The 18,530-nt window shown below is 56.0% G+C and overlaps 7 protein-coding genes across 7 annotated transcripts; 6 read left to right on the top strand and 1 right to left on the bottom strand.

The window, feature by feature from the left end:
* Positions 1-731: 731 nt before the first annotated feature.
* On the top strand, positions 732-2,666 carry BU26DRAFT_412065 (FAD binding domain-containing protein; the record flags this gene model as incomplete). The annotated part of the gene is made up of 2 exons (XM_033822953.1): positions 732-1,579; positions 1,634-2,666. The coding sequence occupies 2 exons, from the start codon at positions 732-734 to the stop codon at positions 2,664-2,666; spliced, it is 1,881 nt and encodes a 626-aa protein (XP_033692081.1).
* A 1,161-nt stretch (positions 2,667-3,827) lies between these two features.
* On the top strand, positions 3,828-5,057 carry BU26DRAFT_513794 (alpha/beta-hydrolase). Its single transcript, XM_033827696.1, has one exon. The coding sequence runs from the start codon at positions 3,832-3,834 to the stop codon at positions 4,567-4,569; it is 738 nt and encodes a 245-aa protein (XP_033692080.1). The 5' UTR covers positions 3,828-3,831; the 3' UTR covers positions 4,570-5,057.
* Positions 4,721-5,641, bottom strand: BU26DRAFT_35795 (Rpr2-domain-containing protein). Its single transcript, XM_033822506.1, has one exon. The coding sequence runs from the start codon at positions 5,424-5,426 to the stop codon at positions 4,872-4,874; it is 555 nt and encodes a 184-aa protein (XP_033692079.1). The 5' UTR covers positions 5,427-5,641; the 3' UTR covers positions 4,721-4,871.
* Positions 5,642-5,646: 5 nt separating this feature from the next.
* BU26DRAFT_546229 (P-loop containing nucleoside triphosphate hydrolase protein) lies at positions 5,647-8,031 on the top strand. The gene is made up of 5 exons (XM_033831823.1): positions 5,647-6,088; positions 6,519-6,935; positions 6,988-7,348; positions 7,400-7,657; positions 7,708-8,031. Exons 1-5 carry the CDS (start codon positions 5,857-5,859, stop codon positions 7,754-7,756), a joined length of 1,317 nt encoding a protein of 438 aa, XP_033692078.1. The 5' UTR covers positions 5,647-5,856; the 3' UTR covers positions 7,757-8,031.
* Positions 8,032-10,680: 2,649 nt separating this feature from the next.
* Positions 10,681-11,348, top strand: BU26DRAFT_35742 (uncharacterized protein). Its single transcript, XM_033822505.1, has one exon. The coding sequence runs from the start codon at positions 10,856-10,858 to the stop codon at positions 11,264-11,266; it is 411 nt and encodes a 136-aa protein (XP_033692077.1). The 5' UTR covers positions 10,681-10,855; the 3' UTR covers positions 11,267-11,348.
* A 687-nt stretch (positions 11,349-12,035) lies between these two features.
* Positions 12,036-14,710, top strand: BU26DRAFT_527249 (uncharacterized protein; the record flags this gene model as incomplete). Its single annotated transcript, XM_033830759.1, has 5 exons — positions 12,036-12,072; positions 12,259-12,379; positions 12,431-12,471; positions 12,524-12,956; positions 13,009-14,710. The coding sequence occupies 5 exons, from the start codon at positions 12,036-12,038 to the stop codon at positions 14,708-14,710; spliced, it is 2,334 nt and encodes a 777-aa protein (XP_033692076.1).
* A 955-nt stretch (positions 14,711-15,665) lies between these two features.
* On the top strand, positions 15,666-17,970 carry BU26DRAFT_546227 (uncharacterized protein; the record flags this gene model as incomplete). Its single annotated transcript, XM_033831822.1, has 4 exons — positions 15,666-15,796; positions 15,875-16,386; positions 16,436-16,515; positions 16,567-17,970. Exons 1-4 carry the CDS (start codon positions 15,678-15,680, stop codon positions 17,965-17,967), a joined length of 2,112 nt encoding a protein of 703 aa, XP_033692075.1. The 5' UTR covers positions 15,666-15,677.
* Positions 17,971-18,530: the final 560 nt, after the last annotated feature.

The raw sequence follows: 18,530 nt of genomic DNA, 5'->3' as shown, positions 1-18,530 counted from the left end.
CGCCGAAGAAACATGGGTGAGGAACGGATTGGGTTTGCAGCCGGCGATGCGCTAGACTGAAAACAGATTAGCGTTGTTTAGCCAATAGTGCTATAGCGGCCCGTTGCAGGGCAGCGAAGTTTCGTTGCAACCTTGAAACGCCCTGCACGTAATACCCTCAGGCACGCCCCGCAGAACCACCGTAGCGTATCCGTGGTGACAGCGTTTGCGATGAGCAAGAAGCGTCAAACCTGCAGAATCATCGAATTCTCTCGTCTCGTTCTCGACTATCCCGGACCACGTCTCTCCCTCCCAAGTGGTACGTGATGGTGCGACGTTGGTATTTCGTTTCGCTATCCCAGCATCTATGTCGGCGATGATTTCCTCTACCGATGTTCGCGCCATCGGCCTGCAGTGGGGGGAGGACGGATTAACCTTTCCTGGATGATCCTTCTTGCAACCAGCAAAGATCGTCAGTCAGCTACAAGGGTAGCGCGAGGCGTACGGGCCGGGACTATCACCTCAATTTACCGTCTCCTCCTTTAAAAATACCGTGCCTTTTCCGTCTTCCTGCCATGCGGCGAGGCGAACGCATCCGAACTCCACGGTATTCAGTCCTTCCAGGAGGATAGACGCCCTCCGGCAAGTACGAAAGGACAGAGCGGAGCCCAACCGTTCCTTTTCCAACCGTCGATCTCTTTCGGGAAGGGATATCGCTCTATGTAGCGTGAGGGGCTGAAAGAGCTATCGTCATGGACCGAAGAACCCGGTATGGATTTTCGGCTTGGTGGTTTACGGCATTGTTGGCCGCCTTGTCGGCTGCAAACCCAGTGCTTTCCGGAGCCGATCTAGTGCGCGCTGTAGATTCTACGCTCACGAGCGTCTCGGCAGCCCTGAAGGGCCTCTTTCTCCCCGAATCGCTGCAGGCTCCGAGCAATAGGACGTCAAGATGCAAAGTCTACCCCGGTGACCCAGAATGGCCGTCCGACGAGGCCTGGGCAAAACTCGACGAACTTACCGACCACAGACTGCTCGCGCGACCAGAGCCTCAGGCGGCAGTTTGCTACAATGGACCACTATACGACGCCGAAAAGTGCGCCCAGATTACAGCCACTTGGAATAGTTCTTATACGCACTACATCGATCCAATCGAGATGATGAGCCCGGTGGCGCAAGGCATGACATGTTTACCACCGAATGTTTTCGATTCTCATAATTGCACCCGCGGCGGTTTTCCGATGTATGTCATCAACGCGACGGAACCAAAGCATGTGCAGATGGGCGTCAACTTCGCCCGAAATACTGGGGTTCGACTTGTGGTTAAGAACACTGGTCACGACTTTCTCGGGAAATCCGGCGGCAAGGACTCCCTGAGTATTTGGACGCACCACTTCAAAGACATTGACTACATTGAAGACTTTGTGGATGAAACGCTCGGATATTCGGGGCCAGCTTTCAAAGCAGGGGTTGGAGTTCAAGCCTTTGAGATCTATAAGGCAGCGCACGAATACGGTCACTCGGTGGTTGGTGGCGAGGGCGAAACTGTGGGTATCTTCGGTGGTTATATCCAAGGTGGCGGGCATTCGCCCTTGACGTCTCTGTAAGTCAAGCCAAGCGTGTAGCTTGCGAGGTTCCTGTTTCTAATGTAACATAGCTACGGTACTGGAGCAGACCAGGTACTTGCCTTCGAAGTCGTAACAGCTGATGGTGAGTTCGTCATTGCGAATTCCACTTCTAATATCGACCTCTTCTGGGCGATGCGTGGTGGTGGCGGCAGTACATTTGGTGTCGCAACCTCCGTCACTGTCAAAGCTCACCCAGATATGCCGACTGCTGTGTCTCGATTCTCTTTCACATCTGAGAAGATCGGCAACGAAACATTCTGGGCTGGCATTCGCGCTTATGTCGACTACTTCATCCCCAACGCAGAGGCCGGAACATACGCCTATTTCCTTCTCGTCCCCAATGTCTACACCGGAATCTTCACCTTTTCGATGACACCCTTCTTTGCTCCGAACAAGACACTCGAAGAAACGCAAGCCCTTCTTCAGCCATGGTTTGCCCGCCTCAATGATCTCGGTATCGAATTCGACCCGAACATCACGCATTTCGATAACTTTTACGACGCGTGGCGTAGCTCGTTCCCGCTTGAAACTGTCGAGAAAATCAACGCCACGACTGGATCACGGCTCTTCCCGCGGACTAATTTCGAGACCGAGGAGAAGCGCGAGGAGCTCTACCACAACATCCGTCAGTCGAGCGAAAACAACCGCGTGCAGGTCCACTTCAACATCAAGGCAGTGGACCCAGACAATGCTGACAATGCTGTCAATCCCGCTTGGCGGCCCAACATCCTGTTCTCGCAGCAAGCCGTACGGTGGCCTGTGAATGGCACCGCGCAAGAGATTTTGAAGATCAGGCAAGAGTTTCAGGCTGGCGATATGCAGCGTTGGCGCGACATCAGTCCGGGTGCAGGAGGCTATCTGGCGGAGGCTGACCGCCTAGAACCAAACTTTGGTCAGGCATTCTGGGGCGACAAGTACCCTAGGCTGGTGGAGCTGAAGAGAAAACTGGATCCACACGACGTGTTCTTTGCTACTACGAGTGTTGGCAGCGAGAGATGGAAGGTTGAGAGCGTTGATGGACTTCCGAACGAGAACGGAAAGTTGTGTCGGGTGGACTTATGAGCTCGGCTCGCTCGTTGTTTCTTCCTGTCCGTGTCCCTTCCTCTTCTTTTATGTATACTTCTACCTATTGGAAACTGATACGAGCTGACGGCCGAAGGAGCATAATGCATCAGAGGTATCAACGGAAAAGCGACGCGACGTCAGTTCTCACAACAATTCTTTCCTAATATAATTTCTATTACACGGTACCCTCTTAGTCCAAACCATTTTGCATGTCAAGTTACGAACTACATTGTTCGTCTTGCATAGTACATTCAGGGGATATCTCGCCCCATTTCAGGCCTTCACATATCCGCACGACATCGTGTATTCTAGCCCAAACAATGCATACAGAGCAATATATGTACATCTCCTAGCCATCTCAATCTAAATACACCCAACACTAATATCCCTCACATACCTAAGCACATCACTCATCCTCATTCACAATGACCTGGTACGAAGTCCGCCAAGAAGCCAACAGCAAGAATTCCGTCGTCAAACATAAGGGCACCAAGCCCGTGGACTTCCCCAACTTGCCGTCCGACAAGCGGGGCCAGTCGAGCAAGTCGAGCAAGTCGAGCAAGTCGAAGAAGGAAGGCCAACGCAAGGTGAAGCCTGCGGGAGGTGAGCATATAGACTTGGATCAGCTAGCGGCTGGCTCGTATGAGCGCCCTGCATATCAGATGGAGAACCCTTATGCGGATCCTTTCAATGGTGAGCGGATGGAGGGTGATGCGAGGTCGGTGTTCTCCCAGGAGGAGAGACGACAGTAGACTTGATGTGAAGGAGGGTGGTAAGGCGTGATGCCGTTCAGTTTCTTAAATTCAGAATGTACTCTGTTGAAGCGTAGGATCGTGTTCTATGGATTAAGTCGCATGGTGATGTCCAGCTGTGTGAATTGAATTTCAATCTGCTACTTTGTTGGGTCTGCGAGATGCGCTGAAATATGCGGATAGAATGGAAGGCATCAAAATAAGGAAGGCAAGCGAGTAATGGTATGATCGTAGCAAAACCTAGGATCCGCTTGGAATGCGAAGGTAGACGTGCTACCTTACTTGAAGAGGTCAAGCGGGGTATCGCATTCTTCGTATTACTGTGCTAATGGTTGCCTGGCGCTAGGCCACCACCTATATAAAGTTGAAAACAAGCATGGAGCTGCTGATCTTCGATTGCTAGCAGCAATATGCCATATCCATCACCCTACATCGTCGAGCCTGAGACAGGCTATCCGCATACCCATACGGTCATCCTCCTCCATGGTCGGAGCAGCACCGCGCAAGAGTTCGCAACCGATATTTTCTCCCTCAAAACATCCACACCAGATCAAAAGTGGAGGTCAACCTTCCCGGGTATCCGTTGGGTATTTCCAGATGCCGGACAGCGATGGTGCACACCGTTCAAAGAGGAGCGTTCCGCGTGGTTCGACACGTACTCGCTGGATGACCTGAGTATGCGGCAGGACCTCCAGGTATCGGGATTGAGAGATGGGATCCACTTGGTCAAAGATATTATCGAGGCAGAGGTAGAACGATTGGCCGGACAAGCGGATAGGATAATTCTTGGGGGCTTCTCGCAAGGTTCGGCGATTGCTCTCTGGTCCTTATTCACCGGTGCTGCCATGACGAAGGGGCCTTTGGGGGCTTTCGTGGGATTGAGTGCGTGGATGCCTTTTACCAAGAAAGCGAAAGAAGTCTTCCACGCCGGTGAATCCGGCGAAGCCCAAGCTTGTCAAATACACGGGCTGATGGATACATTCTGTGAAATACTGGGTATTGGGCCACTCGCTTCGGCTGAAGCCGCCCAAGACAAGTTGCGGCGCATGCCTGTTTACCTTGGGCATGGCACTGATGTAATTAAAGTCCTCCCAGCCACTCTAGATTCGCTGACTGACGTCCTTTTCCTCTCTAGGACGCGCTTATAAGCGTGACAAACTGCCACGACCTTTCATCAATACTCGGTGCACTTGAAACCAAAGTCCAAGTTCAGGAGTACGTCGGTGCTGAGAGGAATGGCCACTGGATCAAGGAGCCTGAGCAGGTTGATGATATTTTTGCCTTTCTTGGGGACCTTGTGGGGAGCAAATGACTCCGTGGGCATAGAGATCGTGGTGAGGATGTGAAGGGCATACATGTCCATGTAGGGCCGCTGCTAAGGTGCGAATATCTGAAGAACCTCCGGAATGCCCGGGCAAGATAACAAATCGACCGGATATACTGCTGCTCTTCAACCTGGAGTAGATGTTTGATCGGTTCCGGTCACGGCTGCTGGAGTCGACGACTGATTCGTTTCCGTGTCCTTGCCGTTCGAATCTATCTTCTGATTTCCACGCTCGGACTTCTTCGGCTGTCGCTGTGCACCAACCGGGAATCTCTTGTTGCCGCCGCAGAGCGTACACTCGATAACTAAAACATCTGCCCATGGCTTCTTTTGCCCTTTGCTGCCGTTTTCTATTCTGTGGGATGAAGTGCGTCCGGGAATGAGAACCGCATTACAGCTCTTGCACATAGATCGCTTTAGATGAACAGAGAGTCTGACTTGTCCTTTTCGAGAGACCGTGTGGAGGTGAGATCCAAGCTGTAGAGCGAGGCCGGAATAGCCTTGAGCCACAGACTCGTCCGAGTGAGACATCTGGTTTGCGAGGGTGTCTCGTTCTGTTGTCTTGGGCGCAGATCCAGCGTGGAGGGTCAGGTACGTGGCTGCTTGGTACAGGAAGGTGGACCGGGCGTGCAGATGCTTGTTTGGAACTCCTTTTGCCTTTGGCGGTTTGCCTTTGGCCATGTCGGGCGGCTTGACTGTCCACTGTCTTGCGCCCGCGTGCCGTAGTTTGCAGTCGGTCGCCGCTGTCAAACACGCAGAGGCTGACTAATCGAGCACATACCATCTTTCCGCATCCAGCTAGCGCGTGTGGCTTGGCGGCGCCCAGGCTGGCTTTTTCACCTCGACCTCGCGTCCGTGACCTTCTCGCCCTTCAGCGCAGTGCAGGCTCTCAACACAAGACTTTTTTCTGCGCTCGAACAAGCAACTAATTCTCCATTTCCTCACGGACGTATTCTCACAGATCGCGCGCTCTGCCCACCTCCCTCGGTCGCAACCGCGGTCTCGCTTTGTTTGGCAGCCTTGTTGACGCCTCCACGACGACAGCCGCCGCTTCGACAACTACCTACTCCCATCCTCATCTTCACCATCAGCTCCGGCTTATAGATCCACCATGTCTCACGAGGAGGATCTGATCGACTACTCCGACGAGGAGATCCAGCCCAACGAGGCACCCGCAAACGGCAGCGCAGCTGCGGCAAAGGGCGCCCTTGCGGCAGGCGACGCTGCTGGCGACAAGAAGGGAAGCTATGTCGGGATCCACTCGACTGGCTTCCGCGACTTCCTTCTGAAAGACGAGCTCGTTAGAGCGATTACCGACTGTGGCTTCGAACATCCTTCCGAGGGTTAGTCTAATTATTTCCCCTCAGCCTTCCACCTACCTATAAGCGTCCGTCCATCTCCGCAACGAAGCGATACTTCTTTTCCGACGGTAAATCAATCGCGAACACGAGCAATGGTGAAGGGTTGGATCTGCTGCCACAGATTAGCCTTGGACCAACACGGGGCTTTCTGATTGCGGATGCGCCGGCTTTCTCGGGTACAAATGCTGCCGTTACTCGCTAGCCCGTCTTGGTGGTTTAGAAGAGTAGATGAAGGGACTTGTACTGCGGCGGATTAAGAGGGTGATGGTGCTATTGCTGGGTTGTCAAAAGCTGGATTGCATTGCTCATCTCGGTGGTTTGCACTTGGACGATGGACGGACGCTTACGCTTCCCCTGCCGCTTTGTTTCGACCGCTCTAAGATGCCTTTCTGACATATCTTTCTCCCTACAGTCCAGCAGGTTACCATTCCGCAAGCGATTCTCGGCAACGATGTCCTTTGCCAGGCCAAGTCGGGTCTTGGAAAGACCGCAGTCTTCGTCCTCGCCACCCTGCAGCAGATGGACGAGAAGCCAGAGCCCGGCGTTGCGACTATCCTGGTCATGTGCCATACTCGCGAGCTGGCCTTCCAGATCAAGAACGAGTACAACCGCTTCGCCAAGTTCTTGCCCGAGGTCAAGGTCTCCGTCTTCTACGGTGGAACCCCAGTTCAGAAGGACATTGAGCTTCTGGCCAACAAGGACACCCATCCACACATCATTGTCGGCACCCCGGGTCGTATCCATGCGCTCGTCCGCGACAAGAAACTACAACTCCGCAACTTGAAGCACTTCGTTCTTGACGAGTGCGACAAGATGCTGGACCAGCCAGGTCAGTCCTCACGCTCAGGCCGCCTGGTCCTCCATCTAACTTTCCGTGACAGACATGCGCAATGACGTTCAATCCATCTTCCGGGCGACGCCTGCGCACAAGCAGGTCATGATGTTCTCCGCCACCCTCTCCAAGGACATCCGTGTCATCTGCAAGAAGTTCATGCAGAACCCGCTCGAAATCTACGTCGATGACGAGAAGAAACTTACCCTACACGGTCTTCAGCAGTACTACATCAAGCTGGACGAGCGCGAGAAGAACCGCAAGCTTAACGATCTTCTGGACACTCTCGAGTTCAACCAGGTCATCATCTTCGTTCGCTCAACGCTCCGATGCACCGAACTCGACAAGCTTCTGCGAGAGTGCAACTTCCCCAGCACTGCTGTCCATTCCGGCATCGGACAGGAGGAGCGGTACGTTCTTTCCCTCTATGCGTCGGAATTTGCTTGCTGACTTTATGCTAGCATCAAGCGTTACAAGGAGTTCAAAGAGTTCCAGACTCGCATCTGCGTCTCCACTGACATTTTCGGCCGTGGTATCGATGTGGAGCGCATCAACGTCGCTATCAACTACGACATGCCGGACAAGGCTGATGCCTATCTTCATCGTGTCGGTCGTGCCGGTCGCTTCGGTACCAAGGGCCTCAGTATCTCCTTCGTCAGCAGCCCCGACGATGAGGCGGTTCTCAAGTCCATTGAGGAGCGCTTCCAGGTTTCGCTTCCGTAAGTTCTTCTCCTGCCCTCGTTTCATGGCCAAGCTAATGGCTTGACAGTGAGTTCCCGGAGGAAGGTGTCGACTCCGCGACCTATATGGACAACTAGGAGGCGGCGTTGACAAGTATTGGTGCTTGCGTACTTTGAGTGCGTCGTCGCTGTGTTTTTGCACCGCGTCCACCGAGACTGTAATTTTGGGATTATGCATCTCAGTCTGGTTTTTTTCGAGGAAAATCTCAGCTTGGCGTCGGAGGGTTCGGCTTTGCGGGCTCATGTATTTTAGCAAAGGGAGTGAATGACTTCACCGCTGTCTCACGGGCATATCGGTGAAGAGAATGACAAAGGTCAATATGAAGGAATGCAAGCGATGCAACCCAACCGGCTTTGAAACACCAGCTTCTCCCTGAACACGTCTCCCATGCCAACGTCCACGTTAACTTTTCCGACTGGATAGATGCGCCTGGAGTAGGGCGCGGTTCTTGAGAACCAAGTCCAAAAGTTGGCAGCATGCCTGCCTCGTTAACTTATCGGATACGACCTGACAAACACACGTTGGGAGTTGAGCTTACCAACACAGCAATTTCGCTTCAGCATTGAAGGGCACAGCGGAAAGCGTGCCTATCCTCTTGCCTTGCCGATGCAGGTCAGATGCGAAATCAAGATGGCAGGCGCGATCGGATGCCCCCGGATCCCTGAACTGCAGGAGCTGACCAGTCTTCGTGAGAGAAGGACGCAGGAGTGTCATAATAGCAGTGTTATTATAACCATGGTAATGCGATTAGGAGCTTTACCCGGCGGGCGGCTGCTGGACATAATGTCGAAAGCTCAGAAGTGGCAATTCGCGAAATGATAGAGCGTGATTTCCGCGGAAGCAGTGTTGAGACCTGATATCCGATCGTTTCAATTTCAGCAGGTTCTCTTTTTTTTTTCTTTCGCATGCAGAAATACGGGGTCCTCGACCAGCATCCTTTCAAGGTTTCGCTTTGTACCAAGCGGAATGATGATTTGCCATGGGCACGGGCGGAGGCGCCTGGGGGCTTGCCTGCAAAAGCAGGCATCCGCACCGGCATCCACTGCCGGCCGAACGACTTTCAGGACAAGTTGCGGGCCGGCGGGGGATGGCGACGCGCCACAGTCAGGAACGGGCAAGGAACGGTCTCGCTTCTGGGGCGGAGGCGTTACGCACGCACGGTGAGAGGGAAAGCGGTTAGCGCGAGCGTATTGGGGGCCGTTTGAGGTTGGTGATTCGCCGTGCGGTGGAATTTTCGCCCCACGGTGGGAATTTTTCTACGATGCGCCCGATATTGGTGATCTTCCCAGGGCTTGGGGATTTTCTACGCCGTGGCGGTGGCATTCGCGCTCTTGCGGTGCGTTTTGACGCATCTTGTGAGTTTATATTGTCGCGCTTGGAGGACATGACAGTAGTGGGCCAGAGTGGACCTAGATTCATTTCCCCTTTTCTCTTCTACAGTACATACAGCAGTTGTGCAAAAAGTACAGCGGCTACGCTCGTGTCGAGGCCGTGGTAAATCGTCGATACGAATAACGAGATTGAGTGCCTCAGGCTACAAGGGCTCAAAGGCTTGGAGCACAGATTGGAGCTGCAAGACCGCATTTCAAATTTCGCATGCTTCCAACTATCCCATTTTCCACCGCTGTCAGGGACCAGCTCCCGTGAATCTTTGGCGCCCACGCGCTCCGTGGAGGCGATGAGAACCTCAGGGCCGCTGTCCCCTGTATATATGAGAGGGCATCTATCGAAAAGGGGCAACGGCGCAACGCGTTTGACAGCCTCAAACATCAAGGGAGACCATGCGGCCGCGTCACCCAACGGTCCTCACGCGACAGAGGATGGGGGATGGGAGTCTCGAAAGCTGTGTAAGTGTGTGAACCCGAATGCGACCCCATGTCGGGCTCGCCTCGCCGCATGAGCACGCGCGCAGAGGGGGACGGGAAGACAGGCCTGACTCCGCTGTCACTGCTGTCAGCGAGACCGCTAGCCTGGCGTTTGCCATCCGGAAGGTAGAGAAGCCGCAAGCGAGATGGAAGAGGGCCTCGAAAGTACCGCATTTCTGGATTAGGCGGGACATTATTGTTCATGTTCGAATAATACAAACGAAGGGCCAAAGCCTCAGGCGCTTGTTCCTTCTGCGCTTGCTGGAGCTAAGTGTTTGACTAGGCGTTTGTGCTATAATAGTAACACCCGCTACTGCTCTCAACTCGCAATTGGCACCTGAACAAGCTCGTCGAAGCTCTGGATTCGCCGCCTGCTTCGGGTAGTAGACGATGCTTCGAGGGAGTGGCAAAGTGAGATGAGGGGTCGTCGGGGGTTTGCCCTAAGAGGTTGAGGATTATGAAACGCGGTTGATCACCACGATGGCGATTCGCTGTGGAGCTGCAGCGGCGGTGCATCGCGTCGGAGAGGGGAGCCAGATTTCAAAAGAGACTAAAACGCGCTGAAACACTGTCGTGCGTCCATCTCCAGCGCACCAAGCGAGCGCGATGCTGACGGTGAAAGTGCATGTCTTGGCGTCAAGAGGCAAAATGCGATGGGCGCTGCAGGGAGCATTTACAGAAGGATGACGATGGCGATAGACGAGCGGAACCGGGCAAATTACAGTAATGGCATTGGGGGTTTAGAAAGTTCCGCGGCGCTCATATAGTTGCTATTATTACTCTGCGGGTTGATAGGTTCCCTCAACCTCAAACCTCGCGCCTGCTCTGCGCCTTGGTTCCTGTCGTGCCTGTATATGAACCCGATGCTTTCGCCGCCGCAGAGCCTCCTGTCCGAAGCCGCTGCGACGTGGGCTTTCTCCCGCCGCTATCTGTGGCTGGCCGCTCGGGAGGTGTGGCGTGAGCGCGCATAGACTACCGGTATTTACCTGCTGTAGGGCGGATGCAAAAGGGGCTCGCGGGCTCGGAATTGGGAATCCTCCGGGTCATGGAGGCTATCGTCAGCAGCAAAAGGCAGAAGTAGCCGAGTAGAACTGTATCTGGCCGCGAGGCTTTATGTCGTCCGGAGGCATCCGCGTCGAGGATCACGGGCTGTCGCTGGGTCGGTCCAAAGCAGCGGACATTGCGAGGCGCACGTCCCTACAACGATAACGATGATGAATTGGCGTCGAGCAGGGCGGCCGCCAGCACGCACAGGCTTGGCGGGCCCACCGGCGCTCGTCCCCTGCTAGAGAAGCTCAACGTCAGGATCTGATGAACTGCACGCCGGTGCGCGCCCATTATTGGCTGCTGACGGCCGCTGGGGGCGGTACACGCGCGGGAGACGCAGGATTCCTGTATGTGGACGGAGTCAGGGGAAGCAGGAGGAAGCAGCACGGCGCAGAGGCAGACGACTGTGAGGGTGCTTGTGCAGGCGCTGTGCGCGTCGTCGTGAGCGCCGACGGTCTAGCGCGACATGGGCAGATCTTCTCTCGCGAGTCGGTCGGGCGAGGTTGGCGGATCTCCAGTCGGGAGGCCACGCAAGCAGGGTTTGCAGCGATGTTTTCCACTCGGCGCCGGCGGACCCAGCAGGCTCCTGTCGATGGCAATCCTGATAGCGGCCGGCCTCGTATTGCTGCATACATACGTCGATACGTGAGTGATGGTGAGGATATGGCGCTGTGAATTATCAACCGTTTGCACCGCACTGTAGCGCGGCGGCGAGGGCAGCAAAACAATGACGCACACGGGGCTGAGGCTGTCTTCGCGGCGGGCGGATGTGCGCCGTGCTCCCATCCCCAATTATATCGGCGGCGATAGCAGGCCAGCAGGGCAAGGTACCGGTACCGGTCCCAATCCGGGCCCTTGCAAAAAGTGGCACATCGCCTTTTAGATAGCAGAGCGCAGCGAACCCTCGCCGCCGCCGCTGCTGCTTGCTCCCTTCATCGCGCACTTCCCCCCCCCCCAACTCCCAGCTTTCCCCGCCCGTCGCTCGCTGTCTGCCTGTCTGCCTGTCTGTCTGCTGTCTGCTGTCTGCGTCCGCTCGCTATTCGCTACAGTGCAGCGCTCCTGGTGGCACCTGGGGCTCCCGCGCCCGACTGTGCCGACTGTGCTTTCCTTGGCTCGTCGCCTTGCTAGTGCAGGTGCCAGTCGCGCTGTCCACCGTCCACCCGCTGCAGCTGTTCCCGCCGTTGAGACACCACCGCTTTCTCTCCGCCGCCCTCTCTCTTTTATCCTCGCCTGTTTCATGTCGCCTCAGTGAAGAGTCGCTCGACTACCACACGCTCGTTCCCGGCTCTTATCTTAATCACTAATTACGCTGCTCCACGTCGCCGTCGCCCCGTCACCGCCCGAGCTGGCAAGCGGCTCTCGACAGCCAACTTTTTGGCTCCTCACCTCCGCCGCACCTCAGTTCCTCCACCCGCCGACCACGACACGCTGAGCAGCCCCCGCCATGGCTCCCGCTGTCCCCAGGCTGCGAATTCTGTCAGGTGCGTCAAATCCTAGCGTACCATCGCTCGACAATGGACAGCCTCTGCTGCCCGCACATGCGTCTCTCTATCTCGCTGGCCCGGGTTGGCGTGCACCACCCGGCCAAGCACCCTCGCGCCCTCCGGCCCCTTCCGCTGCCTTCGTCGCTATGTCTGCGTGGCCGAACATTCACTGACTGTGTGCAGTCGGCGGCAATGCCGTCTCCGCGTTCCTATCATGGCGGCTCCAAGCGACCAACGCCTGCGACGTCACGCTGGTGTGGAAGTCCGGATACGACAGCGTCGCCCAGTACGGCATCTCCTTCAAGTAGGTCGCCTCGCCCCAATTGCTCGAGTCCGTGGCTAACCGCCTATCCAGATCCGCCCTCTACGGCAACGAGCGCTTCAAGCCCTACTCAGGTATGCCCACGCGCCGCATCGCGAGTGAGGAGCACGCTAACAATCTCCTCAGTTGTCCGAACTCCCGAAGATGCCGCACATTCTTCCAAACAGCCATTCGACTACGTCCTGCTCTGTGTCAAGGCCCTGCCCGATGTATACGATATCGCCAACATCATCGAGTCCGTCGTGTCGCCCCAGCACACGTGCATCCTTATGAACACAACACACAGTCTTGGAGTTGAATCATATCTAGAGCAGCGCTTTCCGACAAATGTCGTCTTGTCGCTGGTCTCGGGCGCAGAGATTGTGCAGCTTGCAACGAGCGAGTTCGAGCACAAGGGAGCGACCGATATCTGGGTCGGCCCTGCTAACAGCAACCCTTCCATCCCGGCGCAGATCCAATCAGACATGGCCGAAGCCCTCGCTATGACACTGAGCTCTGGACAGGTCGACTGCAAGGTGTCGCCAAACATCCGCCAGCAGCAGTTCGAGCGGATGATTGGGTACGTCATCTCCCACGCCTTCACTGCTCGCATTACTAACGATTGACGACAGTGCCATCGCCTTTCACACAACAAGCGTCCTATTTGAGACACCTAACCATGCCGAGCTGCTCGAGAAGATGGGCGTCCGCGCCCTAGTGACTGGCATGATAGACGAACTGCTCGCGCTTGCCAAAGCTCAGGGCTGCACATTCCCGCCAGATTTTCGAGAAACAACGATTCGGCAGATGACGCAATCGCAGGAGAACAACAGCACCATGTGGATGGACTTCGAGGCTAAGCGGCCGATGGAGATTGAAACATATCTCGGGTCGCCATTGAAGCTTGCACAGGAAACTAATGTCGCCATTCCTCGCATCGAAACTCTTTACGCTACCCTTCATCACATCAACATCGTGAACCGAACGAGACCAAGCGCCGCACCCACCCCTTCTCCTCAAAATGGAGTTCAACCGCCGCCACCCCCGCCAAGGCTCTCTTCCGCACCATTACCGCGAGGACCGCCAGGGCCAGGACCGATGATGAACGGTAACGGACCGATGAAAGGTGGCCCACGCCCGGGAAGCCGGGCACCTTCTATCACCGGAGTACCACCAATGATGCGCCGAGGCCCGCCGTCAGGACCAGTAAACGGTTACCCTCCACGAGGTATGAATGGGGCGCCAAACGGCCAACGACGACCCTCCCTCGATGGAAACGACCTAGAAGAATTCAGTCATTTGATGCTGTATGACAATATGGTCGACGAGGGCGGTCCCAATGGTGGTCCATACGATGCTGCAGGAGGCCCCTCTACGAATGATCTAGCCTTGCGGGAAAGAGAGCTCATGCTGCGGCAGAAGGAGCTACAGCTTAGGGAGCAAGAGCTTAATATGCGTCGCGGTCGCGGCCCTGGCCCTCGTGGCCCGCCGCCTCCCCCTTCGCATATGGGCGGTTTCGATGAAGACGATGACGAGGATGATTACTTTGATCCTATGGCTTCCCGTGGTCCCGGTCCGATGATCGATCCCGACAACTTCGACATGATGAGCGTAACGTCTCGCCGCAACCGCAAAATGCCTAGTGCAAGCCAGATCCGCAAAAACCCGGAAATGGCTGCTATGAGTGGCATGGGTGGTATGCCTCCCCCAAGCGGCCGGTCCAGGAACCCGTTTGCACGCCCTGGAATGAATAAGAATCGTACCAGTGCGCGGATCATGGCAGAAGTCCCTGGTTTGCACGACTCGCTCATGAACAATCCTCTCATGGGTTACTCCTCTAACCGATACGGCGATGTTGACCGAGGCACGATGGGTGCGCAATCGAGAGCGAACTCACTAACTGCAGCTCGACTCGACGAACTTCAGCAAGGTGGTAACTACGGCGCATACCCTCCGATGAGCCGTCGAACCAGCCAGTCGCCTGGCAATCCCCTCAGCCCTGGCCCGAGGCCAGTGGGACGCCCGTCTCCTCCGAACGGCTATCCGCCTAACGGGATGGCGCCCAACGGGCGCCCATCACCGCCTGGCATGAGACAGCCTGTGCCACGACATCCGCCCGGTCACGGAAACGCAGTGGCACCGCAACAAGTTGAGCAACACGCTGGGGTGAGCAACCTTTATCCGCCCAAGTCCCGTCCTCACGTGCGAACTCTGATTGGAACTAGCGCGGGCAGCCATAGCTCTTCGGGTGCCAGCGCTCAACTAGATTCGGAGAACTCTGCGCACAGCAGCCAGAGTAGCCTAGGACCCCGTCCTCCGCTCGGCGTTCGGTAATAGAGGAGATCTGTTTCATTTCGCATCTGCGGCATTCGACTTGGAGTATGTGGGGAGTTTGCATTACCACCGTTTTCGATTCGGCGACACATTGACGAAGTTATCTACGGGACTGAAAGCTGGCGGTCGGCGCCACCGACATGTCTTCTCTGGTTCCTACCCTGCTGTTGACGGCAACTATCCATCCATCCTCGGCTCTCTCCTAGTCATCTTCTCTTCTGGAACACGAATACGCACCGGATTTTGCTATAGCTCGGCCGCGGATGATCGAGGTCGGGGCTTAACGAACTGCCAGAGGCTGCTTTTGGGGCTCGATTGGCGGGTACTTAATGATGAATATTAGAGGTGGGCTCAGGGAGGACACTTTGCACGTACACAGAATGACCTGAGCGTAAGGTCCCGTCTCCTTCAAGTTTTCTTTTTTGTCTTATCGTACATACTGTAGACGTTCTAACGGCGACGTCTGTTCAGACTGGCGCCCGCTAATGTTTTTTTGCATGGGCTGCTCAGTGGCTGGGTCTTGGTCCTGTTAGGGTTTTCGATACATGCACATGTCTTTTGGCTTTTGGCATCCGTGCCGTCAGGGCAGCTGTTCACCGGCTGTTGTTGGTCGTGGAGCTGACGGGGCGTGTACTATTTACTGGCGAGCGGAGATGAAAAGCAGGGTCTCCCGGCGGGCGAGCGAGACAGAGGGCAGAGCGCAGACTTGTAGCGAGCATACATAGGGGAGGGGGACGCGGTAACAAAAGCGAGACGTTCCTTTGGCACGTGCAATTCATCTGAGGTCTTTTGCGTGTCTCGAGGCCCCGCGTGCTGCTGGCTGCTGCTGCAAGCTGCCGAGTCGCGGAGAGGCGCCGCCAGATTGGCCCCGGGATCTGGGGAGTTCTCAGCCGCCGACGTAACGGTTCGCAGCTGGTGCGGGGCGCGGCCTGGCTGATGAGCTGCTGGGCTGCTGGGCTGCCTCACGATGTTTCCATGGCCTTCTCCGGGGGCCCCTCGTTTCAATTGCCCGTCTGGTGGCGCTAGGAGTGCCACGCCCGCCGTGCCTCCCTTCGCGGACGAGATGCCCCAATTGACGGGCCCCGTGTCCGCCTCTGCAGCGAGTCGACACCCAACGCGCGCTTCCTTGCAGCGGCCAGAGTGAACGGCAGAGCCCCTCCATAGGCCCAACGCGCGCGACCCCGCCTGCCAACGCCGGGCCGCGAGCCCATCCTTCACCCTGAGGTCCGACACGAGGAACAGTTGGCGGGTCAGCCGCTCTGCGCACCCAACCAAAGCCAACTGTGACGCCCGCCCAAGCTCGACTTCGCCCGTCCGCCGTGACACTGCGCGCTCGTCCTTCTCGGCCCACACCGTCTTCAGCGTGCGCGTTGTTCTCCTAGTGCTTGTCCTCCAGCTGCTAGCCCCGCGCCTCCCTCACGAGATCCTGCGCCTTTTCACCACAAAGCAGCATTGGCACGTTACATCGCCGGACGTCACTCCCCGCGAGCCCCTCCTCTTTAAAGAGCCTCCGGTCTGCCCGAAGCCGTCCCCGAGAGTCGAATCCGCTGGCACATTCAACACGGACACTGAGCGCAGCATGGCGTTAGCAGAGCAGGCTAAGCGCGTCGCCGCAGAGTTTGAGTTTGGGCCCGAGGCCGTCAACAAGGCCGTCAAGGAGTTCATACGGGAAATGCGTATGTGCGGAAGGCTCCCGGAACGCAAGTGAAGCGCTGACGGCTGCAGATGAGGGCCTTCAGAAGTATGGAACCGAGCTGAGCCAGATCCCGACCTACGTCACCGCGGTGCCGAACGGAACTGAGAAGGTACGACACGCGCAAGCCCACTGCTGCAAATGGCACAGCTAACACTGGCAGGGCCTCTACATGGCCGTCGACCTCGGCGGCACCAACTTCCGCGTCTGCTCGATCCAATTGCACGGCAACACCACCTTCTCCCTCACCCAGAGCAAGGTCAAGATACCAAACGAGCTCATGGTTGCGAAGACGGCCAAAGAGCTCTTCGCCTTCCTCGCCAAGCAGATCGAGAACTTCCTCAAGACACACCACGGGGAGCACTACGGCGCCACACTCAAGCGCCGCCAGACTGGAGGCAACATCAAGGAGGATGAGATATTCAACCTGGGTTTCACCTTCTCGTTTCCGGTGCAGCAAATCGGCATCAACAAAGGCTTGCTCATGCGCTGGACTAAGGGCTTCGATATCGCGGATGCCGTTGGAAAGGACGTGTGCGCCCTGCTCCAGGCGGAGATTGATGCGCTGCATCTTCCGGTCCGCGTAGCCGCTTTGGTCAACGACACAGTGGGAACCCTCATGGCGCGCTCGTACACCTCGCCTGGCAAGACCGGAACTCTGCTCGGTGCCATCTTCGGAACCGGAACCAACGGCGCGTACGTTGAGAAGCTGGACAAGGTGAAGAAACTGCTACAGAATCAGGACGCCGGAGAGTACGACAAGTCAACTGGCGACATGATCGTCAACACCGAATGGGGCTCGTTCGACAACTCTCTACGGACTCTTCCAAACACACCCTACGATATCGAACTCGACGCCAAGTCTGTCAATCCTGGTATTCAGATGTTTGAGAAGCGCGTGTCCGGCATGTTCCTCGGAGAGCTCCTGCGTCTCGCGCTCGTTGGCCTGCTCAAGGACCCTTCGTTCCCCCTGTTCAGGGATGAGAACTCAGCGCAGAACGACGTCCATAGCACCACGCAGATCTACGAAAGCAGCCCGATATGGGAGCAATGGGGCATTGACACCAGCTTCTTAAGTATTTGCGCCGGCGACAACAGCCCAGGGCATAGGATGCTGCGGCAGACCTTGGACAAGGATTACGGTATCTCAGCCGTGAGCGCCGAAGACGCAGAAGCAGTGCGGGAGATCGCAGGCGCTATAGGTCGTCGCGCAGCTCGTCTCTCCGCGGTCCCTATTGCAGCTATCGTCCTAGAAACCGATCGCCTAAAGGGCCCGACGGGAACCGCAACGACAGAAAAGAAGGAAGGTATCGAGCCGGCGCGAGGCAGCGCGGATCTGGCAGAGGAGGACATCATCGATATCGGCGTTGACGGCTCACTGGTAGAATTCTACCCCAACTTTGAAGACCACATTAGGCAGGCGCTGCGGGAGATAGAGGGTATTGGAGAGGAAGGAGAGAGGAAGATTAGGATTGGTATTGCGAAGGATGGTTCGGGTGTCGGTGCAGCGCTGATTGCGCTTGTAGCGGGGAGGGTAGTAGCGAGCACGGAGGAGAGTGACTAGAGGGGAGGACTCATCTAGTAGCGAGGGATCTCGGAGCTAGATTCATGCATTTGGGTTGCTATTGCACCGTGTGATTTTTGCAACACTTCGAATACACTATGCATATCCGTCTGCTATGACTCTCCTACCGTGCTGGTATGTCTTCCTTTCTTCCTTCCGTCGTCGCGTTATCACGGCTGCTTGATTGAAGAGACTACACCAGGTGTATTTTTATTTGAGAGTCGGGATTCGTTGATGCTCGCCGTAACGAGTAAGATTGACTCAGTGAATTATACATCCCATTGTACGCACCCGCGAAGGCCAGGGTGCGTAGCTGTTACGCACGTCGTGTCGCTAGAGAATCCCCTACCGTGAGGGGCCCATCCCGCCAGCTTGTCAAAAAAAAAAGGTGTGTGCGTATATTGTATCATAACATGCGTATATTATAGTACAGATTCCCGCTCCAGAGTGGACACTGCTGCTTCTACCCTTCACGGTATATTATTAATTTAAAGTAACTCCATAGTCCTCTTCGCAAGAGACGAAAGTACTTATTTTTCGCTATGCGGTCCTATGTAAAGCGT

Source organism: Trematosphaeria pertusa (genome assembly GCF_010094035.1).
Source record: "Trematosphaeria pertusa strain CBS 122368 unplaced genomic scaffold BU26scaffold_1, whole genome shotgun sequence".
NCBI lineage: Eukaryota > Fungi > Ascomycota > Dothideomycetes > Pleosporales > Trematosphaeriaceae > Trematosphaeria > Trematosphaeria pertusa.
This window is presented reverse-complemented; position numbering and strand designations above follow the sequence as displayed.